This window comes from Pongo pygmaeus, chromosome 16 (assembly GCF_028885625.2).
Source record: "Pongo pygmaeus isolate AG05252 chromosome 16, NHGRI_mPonPyg2-v2.0_pri, whole genome shotgun sequence".
Lineage (NCBI taxonomy): Eukaryota > Metazoa > Chordata > Mammalia > Primates > Hominidae > Pongo > Pongo pygmaeus.
In genome coordinates this window covers 59,493,317-59,508,116 of record NC_072389.2, presented here as the reverse complement: position 1 = coordinate 59,508,116, position 14,800 = coordinate 59,493,317, and the positions used below count along the sequence as shown (strand labels likewise).

The 14,800-nt window shown below is 37.8% G+C and overlaps 1 protein-coding gene across 1 annotated transcript in view; it reads right to left on the bottom strand.

The window, feature by feature from the left end:
* Positions 1–14,800, bottom strand: part of UNC13C (unc-13 homolog C) — a 662,499-nt gene that overhangs the window by 400,451 nt on the left and 247,248 nt on the right. The window contains exon 5 of the mRNA XM_063652632.1: positions 1,748–1,826. Within this exon, the coding sequence (XP_063508702.1) occupies positions 1,748–1,826 (79 nt within the window). The remainder of the gene's footprint in view (positions 1–1,747; positions 1,827–14,800) is intronic.

Genomic DNA, 14,800 nt, shown 5'->3' with positions numbered 1-14,800 from the left:
ATTGTGGAATAATGCATTCTTGATCACCCGAGACCCATCTGGTCATATACATATCTCCTCAGCGTTACAAAGTCATTAACTCAAATAAAATTCAGCATACACCTGGGTAAGAATGTCACTCTCCACTCATCTCCACATTTACCTTGAAGACTTACCTCCAAGAGTTTACCCAAGAAGATCTTTCATCTTTGAAAAATATATTCCCTAAAACTATATTTGTATCCATTTTGGTCTGTGTTTGCACCTGTTGCATACATAATATTCTCTTTCAGAATTGAACCAGAGGTTAAATTCTTGCAGAACAAACTTCTTATTCTTGTATGTCTGTCTTTTCATTTCTCCATCTTGCCCTCTTTTACCCCATGAGTAAGTGCAGTGTATGAGAAGAATGCAAAATATTAATTAAATAAATAGAAAAGCACTTACCATGGCCTGAAGATTCCAGAAGTGAGAGGAAACAAAGTGTAAATAGATACATGAAAGGTAGGAAAAGAGTATAACAATGTTAAATTAGCCTAACACTTTACAATTATTTCCACATAGTGACGACAGAAATCTGAACTAAATGTACTGACATGTTATACTTTCCAGTATAAGATCTTTTCAGTCAGGATCATATTTTAAAACTAAAGTGGTGGCCTTCAGATGAAGGCTTTCTTAGCAAAATTAAAAATTACTGATGTAAAAAGTAATGTACATTGTTGCCGAAAGAAAATTTACTTTTTATGGGGGAAAATATATTTTTCATATCACATATAATATTAAAAATATGCCTATAAAATGTGAAGACATTTTGGATGATAGAAGAGACATTTTTTCATGATGATTTTTTTTTTACAATCTAATGCAGGCCATGGTCAATTTTTTGCATTTATCAAGGTGGCCGCAGCATATTTCAATATAGGAAACAGATTTATTCAGAGTCATGATCAGAAGTAATAATGATGTTAATAACTTGAAAACCATGGTTTTCTTTTCTTTTTTATTATTTTTATTTTTATTTTTATTTTTGAGACGGAGTCTGGCTCTGTTGCCCAGGCTGGAGTGCAGTGGCGCAATCTCGGCTCACTGCAAGCTCCGCCTCCTGGGTTCACACCATTCTCCTGCCTCAGCCTCCCGAGTAGCTGGGACTACAGGTGCCCGCAACCACTCCAGTTAATTTTTTGTATTTTTAGTAGAGACAGGTTTTCACCACGTTAGCCAGGATTATCTTGATCTCCTGATCTCGTGATCTGCCCGCCTCGGCCTCCCAAAGTGAACCATGATTTTCTTTAAATAGAAGAGCTTATTAATTTAGCTAGAATTGACTTTAATATAATAAAGAGTTGATTAATGTTATCTGCTTGCTTTATAAAGTATTCAGGTCCACCGTGTTAAGGTGAAGAAGTTTAAATAAAGCCTCAAGCATTGTGAATTAAACTTCTGGTCATTCATAACACTAAACACATCAAAGCCTATTCACTTGCTTGGCATGCTGCGTAATTTCTTTTTGCTCCAATTATAGGGTCATATTAACTTAATTGTAATTTCCACTTATATCAAAAGCTATCAAAGGTTTGAGTTATCTCCTCCATCTAATAGATTTTAAAGAAATAATAATAAATATAACAGGAGGTAGCATCTGGCCTCATATACTTTTATTCCATGAAATATTTACAGGCTAGACAGTGAATAAGAAGGACGTTACATTTTAGTAAGGAAAAAAACCACACATGCAATCAAACAGGATTAAACAGTTATAACTTACCACATCTCGGACAATAGGCAAAGTTTTCTTTCTGCGAAGATCCGGCATGCTGTCAATACCATAAAGTCCACCTCCAGCCCTGAAAGAGAAAATAAAACCAATAATTGCAATGGGTAAAATGACTTCTTGTAAGAAAAACGTCCACTGTTCACGGTATAAAGTCTGTGAAAAAGATGACATGGATACCACAGTTTTCAAATAATTCACAAAGCTGCAAAGATACAAGCCTCTAGGACTTTGTTGAATGAGGAAAAAAGACTATAGCTACCACACTTGCTGACCACTCATCTTCTCAGATAGTTGAAAATTTAAGATATACATGGCCTGGATGGACACACAGTTTTCTGTTAGTATCACAGAGAAAAGAATCAAAATGTAAGATCTGTGGAACTTCTTACCTCCAGGAGGAAACAGAAGAAAACCATTTTTGGTGCAAGTTTGGTCTGGCTGTGGTGCTAAATAAATTACCTTCATTATAAAAATACCAGTTATTGTGTGCTTCTGCTTCACAAATTAAACTCCAGAATAATGTCTCAAGGAGTCATGGACATATTTAAGATATTGGTAATTACCCTTATACCACAAGTTCCGCTTATCTGAATTCATCCTACAGGTAAACGCACAGAATTAAAATGAGTAGTTGTAGAAGGATGTTTATTGCATCTTTAAATAATAGCAATAAAAGCTAGGTTATTTACATGTTCATCAATAGCATATTGATTAAATGAATCAACGGGAAGAATAATTAAAGTGAAACAGGTAAATATATGTGTGCATACATAAAAAATACTCATGTTTAGTGAAAAAGCAAGTTTGCATATTAGTAAGTTTAGTATACTCCCATATATATATATATACATATATATAAACATATATATAAACATATATATAAACATATATATATAAACATATATATAAACATATATATAAATATATATATGTTTATGAATGCACAGAAAATATCTAGAAAAATAATCGTGAAATTTATAACTGTAGTTACCTCTGTGGAGTGAGAATGGGTGAAAGAGAAAACTCCCTGTTATAAACTTGGTAATGTTCAATTTTTAAATAAGCATGTATTATTTTGCAATTAAAATAATTTTCTAAGAGGTATTAATATTTGTTTCTCTAGAATGAGTTTGATACATTGAATTTGACTTTTTATTGCATTAAATCCAGTCATTTAATATAACCAACAAGATGTTAATATTACTGATGATGGCTTCTCCTTATGCTTACTTGAACTACAAAATCCCTTGCTGACTTCTTGCCCAGGGTCAGCTTATTCACCACGAACAATACAGTTCATGCCCCTCGGTGACAGCTAGGCATCTCTGTCATTGCAACAGGCTACAAAGGCTAATGACAGATTAATAGCATTTTATAGTCCAGTTTTCCATCAGCAGAGAGATGGCCTCTATGTTCTTGCTGCTTAGCTTAATATAAGGAAACTTAGTCTTATTGGATTTTTCTTAGTCGTCATGATCCTAACTCCAACACTTCTTCAGGTATCCACTATTACTAACATGGTACTACTAACAAGTCATTAAATGTGTCATAAAATTCATGTCAATAGAAATGAAAACAAAGTAGTAATAAAGATAAAATGAATTAATAAATGCATAGTAATAATGCCATAACATATGTTTGGAAGTGAGGATCAAATGCAGTGAGTGTGAAATATTAAAACCATTGCAAATGTGTAAGAAGGATGTCAAAGATGAGCAAATTATTTTCAGAGTCGTGCACTTCAACTAAATGTCCCCCTTAATTTTGATCATAAAGAAATAGAATACATGTGAAGCAGAGGTCAAGAAAGATGAAAGAAAAGAGAGAAGAAAAGAACTGAAGAGAATGTGTTCAGGGAGAAAGGCGACATTTAAAAGATCCCTTTCTCCACTAATTCTATGATAAAATAGCTAATATGATTTCCCTCGTTGCCCAGAATAACGACAATTAGCACGGTCTAGGTTAAGGGCTGTGCTAGTCACAGTGAGTCAAAGTTTGAGAATGTACATCACAAGAAAGAATCATTGGTGACATACTCTTTTGAATGTCAAGAAACTGCAGAGTAGAAAAGGGAAAAGAATGATAAACTTTTTTTCTTAAGCCCCACCTTCAGAATACACAGCACTACTCCATCAGTAACTTCTTGCTTCCCTCCTGTCATCTTTCCATATTCCTTCCCACCCCCTGCCAGTGCATACTTGACCCTTCCACATTCAAAACATCAAATGCATGGAAAAAGGCTAAGTGAATGGGTATCTAGAAAGATTCTTCCAGTTTCATGTGCTCCAATATTAGGCTGTCATTCCAAGTAGTTTCTACTTTCTCTCCTCTGTGAACAGTATCAATAATGAACTAAAACATGCATGAATAAATATTTTCCCACTACAGTACCTATTAATCATGTTAACTATAAACCTTCAAGTATTTTGAAATGTTTTGACTTCTAAATAATGCAACTTTCATAGCTATGTAAAGAAACACATTTAATTCAGATGATGGTTGAGAAACTGATTTATAAACTGCGAAGTGTTATATAAATGAGTTGTGTATTTTCTTTTATCAGTAATCATTATTTCTTTTATGGTTTCCTTTCCGTGGAACTTAATTCAAATTTTCAAAGTACACCCAGAATCTTGAATCAAACTTATTTACCCACAAATTTGGGAATCAGTTATAAGCATATGCATTATTGGGCCTGACACTTCACTCCCATGCTTGTCTCATCAGAGCAGAGAGATCCAAGGACCTAGGACAAATATGAGCATTGCAGAATAACAAGCCCAAGTGAGCAGACATGTATCCAAAATTAATTTCTGCCTCTTTTGAGTTTGCCACTGAATTTCACTAAACTTGCATTTATTTTTATTTTTATTTTATTATTATTATACTTTAAGTTTTAGGGTACACGTGCACAATGTGCAGGTTAGTTACATAAGTATACATGTGCCATGCTGGTGTGCTGCACCCATTAACTCGTCATTTAGCATTAGGTATATCTCCTAAAGCTATCCCTCCCCCCTGCCCCCAACACACAACAGTCCCCAGAGTGTGATGTTCCCCTTCCTGTGTCCATGTGTTCTCATTGTTCAATTCCCACCTATGAGTGAGAACATGCGGTGTTTGGTTTTTTGTCCTTGCGATAGTTTACTGAGAATGATGATTTCCAATTTCATCCATGTCCCTACAAATGACATGAACTCATCATTTTTTATGGCTGCATAGTATTCCATGGTGTATATGTGCCACATTTTCTTAATCCAGTCTATCATTATTGCACATTTGGGTTGGTTCCAAGTCTTTGCTATTGTGAATAGTGCCGCAATAAACATACGTGTGCATGTGTCCTTATAGCAGCATGATTTATAGTCCTTTGGGTATATACCCAGTAATGGGATGGCTGGGTCAAATGGTATTTCTAGTCCTAGATCCCTGAGGAATTGCCACACTGACTTCCACAATGGTTGAACTAGTTTACAGTCCCACCAACAGTGTAAAAGTGTTCCTATTTCTCCACATCCTCTCCAGCACCTGTTGTTTCCTGACTTTTTAATGATTGCCATTCTAACTGGTGTGAGAATGGTATCTCATTGTGGTTTTGATTTGCATTTCTCTAATGACCAGTGATGGTGAGCATTTTTTCATGTGTTTTTTGGCTGCATAAATGTCTTCTTTTGAGAAGTGTCTGTTCATGTCCTTTGCCCACTTTTTGATGGGGTTGTTTGTTTTTTTCTGGTAAATTTGTTTGAGTTCATCGTAGATTCTGGATATTAGCCCATTGTCAGATGAGTAGGTTGCAAAAGTTTTCTCCCATGTTGTAGGTTGCCTATTCATTCTGATGGTAGTTTCTTTTGCTGTGCAGAAGCTCTTTAGTTTAATTAGAGTCCATTTGTCAATTTTGGCTTTTGTTGCCATTGCTTTTGGTGTTTTAGACATGAAGACCTTGCCCATGCCTATGTCCTGAATGCTAATGCCTAGTAGTGTTGGAAGTTCTGGCCAGGGCAATTAGGCAGGAGAAGGAAATAAAGGGTATTCAATTAGGAAAAGAGGAAGTCAAATTGTCCCTGTTTGCAGATGACATGATTGTATATCTAGAAAACCCTGTCATCTCAGCCCAAAATCTCTTTAAGCTGATAAGCAACTTCAGCAGTCTCAGGATACAAAATCAATGTGCAAAAATCACAAGCATTCTTATACACCAATAACAGACAAACAGAGAGCCAAATCATGAGTGAACTCCCATTCACAATTGCTTCAAAGAGAATAAAATACCTAGGAATCCAACTTACAAGGGATGTGAAGGACCTCTTCAAGGAGAACTACAAACCACTGTTCAATGAAATAGAAGAGGATACAAACAAATGGAAGAACATTCCATACTCATGGGTAGGAAGAATCAATATCATGAAAATGGCCATACTGCCCAAGGTAATTTATAGATTCAATGCCATCCCCATCAAGCTACCAAAGACTTTCTTCACAGAATTGGAAAAAACTACTTTAAAGTTCATATGGAACCAAAAGAGAGCCCGCATCGCCAAGTCAATCCTAAGCCAAAGGAACAAAGCTGGAGGCATCACGCTACCTGACTTCAAACTATACTACAAGGCTACAGTAACCAAAACAGCATGGTACTTGTACCAAAACAGAGATATAGATCAATGGAACAGAACAGAGCCCTCAGAAATAACACCGCATATCTACAACTATCTGATCTTTGACAAACCTGAGAAAAGCAAGCAATGGGGAAAGGATTCCCTATTTAATAAATGGTGCTGGGAAAACTGGCTAGCCATATGTAGAAAGCTGAAACTGGATCCCTCCCTTACACTTTATACAAAAATTAATTCAAGATGGATTAAAGACTTAAACGTTAGACCTAAAACCATAAAACCATAAACCCTAGAAGAAAACCTAGGCATTACCATTCTGAACTTGCATTTTACAATTTATAAAATTGCAAGACAATAAAAACACTTTCTTAACCTTCACAGATAGCCTCAAAACATAGCCTTCTCAGGTTATGTTTCCTTATACTTTCATATGTTCATCATTACTACAAGAAACTTTGATAAGCCTATCCATCAAGTAATAATACAAAATTTTATCATAAACCATGACTTTGAAAAAAGTCTACCTTACTGACCTCACCTCATGAATAGAGAACACTTGATAAATATGGATAAGGTCTACATAAATGCAAACTATTTTTGTGATATTTATTGGGAGGCTTCTTACCAGGAGCGAACTTGGAGAGATTAAGGAAGAAAAACTAGTAAATAGTGGAAATATTCATATATAAATAAATCATTTACTTTCTAGGCAAGATGTTAAGTTCATGCACAATAGTTAAAATCCAGAAGAAACTGTCTAGACTTGATGAACAATAAGTCAGACGAAGTTATCAGAACAGACCATAGCAGACAAGTAACTCTAAAGGTAAGGTCTGATAAGAAAAGAAGCTGTTTCATTTCAGCCCTTTTTGGTATAGTTGATTGTTTTAAGATATCATTGACTGTAGACAGAAAACTCACTAAGGATAACTAATTTTTTTTGGTGCTTATTAGGTGACAGATATAATGCTAATATTTGTACCCAACATTTACAGAGTGCTTATTACTCTAAGCACTTTACTTATGTTAACTCATTTTATTTTTTAAAAATCATATGAGGTATAGGTACAATTATTTCTCTCATTTTATAAATAAGAAAATGAAGACATAGAATCCTTCAAAATCACACCCAAGGTCATTATTTAGATCTGAAATGACAGTGCCAAGGTTTGAGCCCACAGTTTATGACTTACTGTGCTCCACTGCTTATCTGATTGGGATATCCTATATCTCTAAAACTCATATGAATTGAGGTCTACAATTAATACTATTTTGTATTTAATGAAACTAATATATTGCAGAGACTGATTTCCACTGCAGGATCATTTTACCTCAGATTTAATCTTCTTAATAATCAATAAGTATTTTGCTAAGAAGAAATAAGACACATGTACCAATTGATCCAGGGATGTTGCCATCATTTGGATATTTTTTCAATGTATTTCAGGACAGTTTTATCTTCAGATCGCAACCCTGTTTCACTGTACAAAATAGCCTCAGTCTTCCTCAAATGACCCCTGTCCAACTATTCAAGTGTTCTTCTTAGGAAAAAAGATATTAGACTATAGGCATTACAGAGGATAAAAAACTGAAGACATCGATGGAAGTAGTTGGAAAGTCAATGGTCACATAAAATGATAAAATGGATATTATTATAAAGTCTAAATCAAGCATGCTCAAATTCAATATCAGCTCTATTACAAAGTTTTTATTAATATTTTAATTAACATATCATAACTATACACCTTTATGGGGTACAATGTGATGTTTTGATATAGGTATGCAATGTGGGCTGATTAAATCAAGTTAATTAACATACTTATCACCTCACTTATTTTTTGTAGCGAGACCTTTAAAATACACACTCCAAGCCAACATAGTTTAAATATTTTCAGTGGTTTTCTTTTGTTTCTCAGTTCTTTCCATAATGATATTAAAATGGATTTACTGAATTTAATAAAATCTGAGATGTACAGTATATTGCTATGTGCCTTGACTCAGGTTCAGTTAATTGTCTTGTTATAAAATAAATGCAATATAGAGTATACAAATTACATATGTTCTGTAATTTTAAGACACTTCATATTTAGATAAAGAAAATAAAAGCTGATTTTACTGATTAAGTAGAGATTAATTATTATTTTCACTCAAAATTGACTGATAACACATTGAATGTATACGGATTGCAAAAGAAATTTGAGAAGTCACCAAGAAAATATCACATGAAAACTATCAAGCAGGATATAAAAAAATACACAGTACAACTAATTATTAGTGAAATGCAAAATTAAACCACAATGAAATATCACCTCACAAGTGATACAAGAGTTATCATGAAAATAATAAAAGATAACAAATGTTGGTGATGATATGGAGAAAAAGGGACCTTCGCACATTGTTGTTGGGAATGTAAATTAATACAGCCACTGTGGAAAACAAGGTGTGGATTTCTCAAATAAGTAAAAAACAGAACTACCATATAATTTATTACTTCTACCAACGGGTGTATATTCAAATAAAATGAAATCAATATGTTGAAAAAACATGTTCACTCCTATATTTATTGCCACATTATTCACAATATAGCCAGGGTATGAAATCAACCTAAGTGTCTATCAGTGGATTAATGGATAAAGAAAATATGGTATATATACACAATAGAATACTAGTCAGTCTTAAAAAAAAAAAATCCTGCCATTTGTGACAATGGATGAACCTGAAGGACATTATGTTAAGTGAAATAAGCCATCCATAGAAACATAAATACCACATGATCTTGATGACATGTGCAACCTAAAAATGTTGATCTCAGAACTAGGGAATAGAGTGGTAGTTACAAGAGGTGGATGGCAGGGAAGGGGAGGTTAGGGAGATATTGGTCAAAAGATACAGAATATTAGTTACACAGGAGGAGTAAGTTTAAGAGATCTATTGTAAATAGGGTGAATATAGTTCATAACAATATACTGTATTCTGGAAAAATGCTAACAGAGTGGATGTTAAGTGTACTCACCCCATAAGTATAACTATGTGAGGTAACACATATGTTAATCAGCTAGATTTTGCCATTTCACAATGTAAATATACTTAAAAATATAATGCTGTACATGATAAATATGTACAATTATTCCAATCATTTAAAAATAGTAATAAACAAATGGTAAGGTGATTAAAAATTAAAAGACTGTCAGCTTTCAAGGAGGTGGAGCAACATGGCTGAATAGAAGCCTCTAGCAATCATCTTCTCCACAGGAACACCAAATTGAACAAACATCCACACAAAAAACACCTTCATAAGAACCAAAAATCAGATGAGCAATCATAATACTTGGTTTTAACTTCATATCACTAAAAGAGGCACTGGAGAGAATCAGAATGACAGTGTATAATTACTAATGCCACCCCTCACTGATCCCTTGGCAGTGACCACATGGCATGGAAAGAGAATCTGGGTGCTTGAGGGAGGGAGAGTGCAGTAATTGTGGGACTTTGCATTGGAACATTGGAACTCAATGCTGTCCTGTCACAGCAGAAAGCAACAACAGGCAGAACTCAGCCAGTGCCCAAGAAGGAGCATTTACACCAGCCCTAGCAAGTGGGGACTAGCCCATCCCAGCAGTTGGATCCTGAGTTCTGGCAAGCCTCACCACTAAAGGCTACAGTGCTCTTGGGTCTTAAATAAACTTGAAAGGCAGTCTAGGTACAAGGACTGAAAATCCTGGTGCTGTGCTATGCTTAGAGCCAGTGGACTTGGGCAAATGACCTAGAGATACACCATCTAGAGTGGCTCAGGGAGAGTTTGTACTACCCATTTCCCCAACCCCAGGCAGCAGAGCTCACAGGTCTGGGATAGACACTTTCCCTCTGCTTGAGGATAGGAGAGGAGAGGGAAGAGTAAGAGGACTTTGTCTTGCAACTTGGAACCCAGCACAGCCATAGTAGAATAAGGAATCAGAGTTCTGAGACTCCCATTCCAGGCCATGGCTCTTGGACAACAGTTCTAGGCACACCCTAGGCCAGAAGGGAACCTGCTACCTTGAAGGGAAGAATCCAGTCCTGGAAGGATTCATTACCTGCTGACTAAAATACCCTAGGTCCCTGAATAATCAGGAGCTGTAGCCAGGTAGTACTCGCCAAGGGCCTTGGGTGAGACTCAGAGACATGCTGGCTTTGGTGTAACCAAGCACATTCCCAGCTGTGATGGCAATGGGGAGAGACCCATTCTGCTTGAGAAACGGAGAGAAAAGGGTGAAGGAGATTTTGTTTTGCAGCTTAGGTACCAGCTTGGCCACAGTGGGGTACAGCACCCAGAGTTCATGGGGTCCCTGATTCCATGCCTTGGCTTTTGGACAGCATTTCTGGACCTTGCCTGGGCCAGATGAGAGCACATTGCTTTGAAAAAAGAACTCCAGGCTTGGCAGCATTCACCACAAGCTGACGAAAAAGCCCTTGGGCCTTGAATGGACGTTGACTGTAGCCAGGCAGTACTCACTATGGGCCTGGGGCAGTGGTGACCATGGGGAGAGACATGTCTTCTTATGGAAAGGAGATGGAAAGTGAGTACGACTTTGTCACATGGTTGAGGTACCAGCTCAGTTGCAGGAGAACGGAGCACTGGGTAGATTCCTAAAATTTCTGACTTCAGCCCACAGCTCCTGGATGGCATCTCTGGACCCACCAGCGATGAGAGGGAACTCATTATCCTGAAGGGAAGGACACAAGCCTGGCTGGCCTTACCACCTGCTTATTGTGGAGCGTCAGGGCCTTAAGTGAACATAGGTGGTAGCCAGTCAGTGGTTGACAGGCCTTGGGCAAGACCCAGTACTATACCGGCTTCGAGACTGACCCAGCATGTTACCAGTGGTGGTCTGGGCACAGCTGTACTCACCTAGCTGTGGTGCTGGACCTAGGCATCCCTGAGCTCTTGGAGGCCCGGGAAGCCCCCTTGTCCCCACAGGTTTGGAAGTGCCTGATCTCACTCCCTGGCCTCTGCCCTCTCCTGGTGCCTGGAAAATTCTCACTTTGGGCCACTTTTGGAACAAAGCTGAAGCCAAGCCTGGAACGCTGTCGTGACTTGGCTGGTGTGTGTGCACTCGAGAAAGTCCTGACACACCAGCCCCCCTGCTCCCTTGGTCTTCCTCTGAAGATTTAGGCACCAAAGAGCTCATGGAGAGAGGGAGGGGGTGCTGAAGGTGGCTCAGCATGGGCTGGCAGATGCCCCTTCGCACAAGCAGCCTGGGTGCCATGAATGGTACGTTGATGGCAGCAGGCAGGCTCCAGGGTGGAAAGGGGTGGGTCTGTGGTGAAACCCCACCTTCAAGCGAGGGATGGCTTGAAGCCTGGGGACTGGGCTGCCAGTTCTGTGTGGAGTCCACAGCCAGGAGTGAGAACTTATGGTGCTTTTTCCAGGCCCGCCCTTGGCCATCCATGGACAAATCAGCACACACTTCCTCCCTTCTGAGCCCATAAAAACCCTGAACTCAGCCAGACTTAAACAGAAATAAGAACGATCTGCCTGAGGAAAGGAGCTACCCACTTTGGGTCTCCTGAAAACTGTTCTGCCATTCCATGAAGCTCCTCTCTGCTCACCCTCCAGCTGTTTGCATGCCTCATTCTTCCTGGACAAAGGATAAGAACTCAGGACCCACTGAATGGTGGGACTAAAAGAGTTGTAACATAAACAGGGCTGAAACATGCCCCCCACCCTTCCCTGCTTGCCACACTGTGGGTAATAAGAAAGAGAAGAGCTGCTGCCCTCCAGGATCCCAGACCTAGGGACTCCCTGAGCCAGGGGTCTGACACACTTTAAGGAGTTCTGCAGTTTCTGATGTCTCCAAGCTTCCAGGCACCACCATGATCCCTCTGTCCAGACACAGGTGCCTACAGCACAAGCCACATGGAGTACATCTGGTCCAGCTGCAGCTTCTCACAGAGCCAACATGTGTGCTGGTGCCTGGAGCTGCCTGCCCTGCCTCAGCGGCCAGCCTCAGCTTGGTTGTACACAGTGGCTGGACCCCAGGCTTGCTCTCCAACACACCCCTTGCCACTCAGCACCTGGCTTGTCTTTGGCTGGTGTAGGATCTGGGCCAGTGGCGTAAGCCAAGCACAATTGGCTGGGGCAAGTGGAGGGAACAAGGTAAGTGGTCATAAGCATTACTCAAACAGAAGGTACTGGTGGCAACAGAGGTTTCCAGCTAGCAAAGTGACACTCCAAGGATCCTGTAACACTACAAATCAATAAAAGCCCAGGACCAGATGGATTTACAGCTGAATTCTACCAGAGGTACAGAAAGGAGGTGGTACCATTTCTTCTGAAACTACTCCAAGCAATTGAAAAGGATGGACTCATCCCTATCTCATTTTATGAGACCAGTATCATCCTGATACCAGACCCTAGAAGAGATATGACAAAAAATGAAAACTTTGGGTCAATATCTCTGATGAGCATTGATTCAAAAATCCTCAATAAAATGCTGGCACTGAATCCAGCAGCACAACAAAAAGCTTACCCATGACAATCAACTTGGCTTCATCCTGAGATGCAAAGTTGTTTTAACATACACAAATCAATAAATGTAATTTACCAAATAAACAGAACTAAAAACAAAAACCATATGATTATCTCAACAGATGCAAAAAGGCCTTCAATAAAATTCAACATCTCTTCATGTTAAAAACTCTCAATAAACTAGGTATTGAAGGAACATATCTCAAAATAATAAGAGCCATTTGTGACAAACCCACAGTCAAAATTATACTGAATGGGCAAAAGCTGGAAGCATTTGCTTTGAAAACTGGCACAAGACAAGGATGCCCTCTCTTACCACTCCTATTCAACATAGTATTGGAAGTTCTGGTCAGGGCAATCAGGCAAGAGAAAGAAATAAAGGTATTCAAATGGGAAGTCAAGAAGTCAAACTGTCTTTGTTGGCAGATGACATAATCCTGTATCTAAAAAACCCATCATGTCAGCCCAAAAGCTTCTTAACCTGATAAGCAACTTCAGCAAATTCTCAGGATGCAAAATCAATGTGCGAAAATCACAAGCTTTCCTTTACACCAATGACAGACAAGCAGAGAACAAATTCATGAATGAACTCTCATTCACATTTGCTACGAAGAGAATAAAATAACTAGGAATACAGCTAACAAGTAGTGAAGAGCGTCTTCAAGGAGAACTACAAACCACCACTCAAGGAAATCAGAGAGGACACAAACAAATGGAACAACATTCCATGCTCGTGGATAGAAAGAATGAATATTGTGAAAACGGGCATACTGCCCAAAGTAATTTATATATTCAATTCTATTTTCATTAAACTATCTTTGACATTCTTCACAGAATTAGCGAAAGCTATTTTAAAATTTATATGGAACCAAAAAAGAGCCCAAATAGCCAAGACAATCCTAAGCAAAAAGAACAAAGCTGGAGGCATCATGCTAGCCAGCTTCGAACTATACTACAGGCTATAGTAACTAAAACAGTATGGTACTAGTTTAAAAAAAAAGACACATAGATAACTCAGAAATAAGACTGCACATCTACAACCATCTAATGTTCAACAAATAATACAAAAGATCAATGAAAAAAAGCTATTTTATTGAAAAGATAAAAAAAACTTAAAACCCTTTAGCCAAGCTAAATAAGAAAAAAAAAAAAAAGAAGATGCAAGTAAAACCAGAGGTGAGAAGGGAAACATTGCAACCAATACTACAGATAGTCAAAGGATCATTAGAGGCTACTATGAGCAACTATATGCCAATAAATTTGAAAACCTAGAAGAAATTAGTAAATTACTAAACACATAAAACCTACAAAAATTAAACCAGGAAGAGATTCAAGACCTGAACAGACCAATAACAAGTAGCGAGATTGAAGGTGCAATAAAGTGTCTCTGAACATAGAAAAGCCCTGGACCTGATGACTTCATTGCTAAATTTTGGAAAACATTTTAAAAAGAACTAATACCAATCTTATTCTAACTACTCTGAGAAATAATATAGGAGAAGTGAATACTTCTAGACTCATTCTATAACACCAGTATTACCCTGATACTAAAGCCAAAGACACATGAACAAAAAAAGAAAGTAAGAAAGCCACAGGCCAATATCCCTGAAGAACACTAATTTGATGCAAATATCCTTAACAAAATACTAGCAAACCGAATTCAACAACATATTGAAAAGATCACTGATCATAACCAAAGAAGATTTATCTCAGGGACACAAGGATGGTTTATCATACACAAATCAGTCGATGTGATACATCACATCAACAGAATACAGGACAAAAACCATATGACCATTTCAACTTTCAACTGATATCGAAAAAGCATTTGATGACATTCAACATTCCTTCATTATAAAAGCCTTCAAATTCCGAGAAAGAACATACCTTAACACATTAAAAGTGCCAAAAATACAACAGACACAC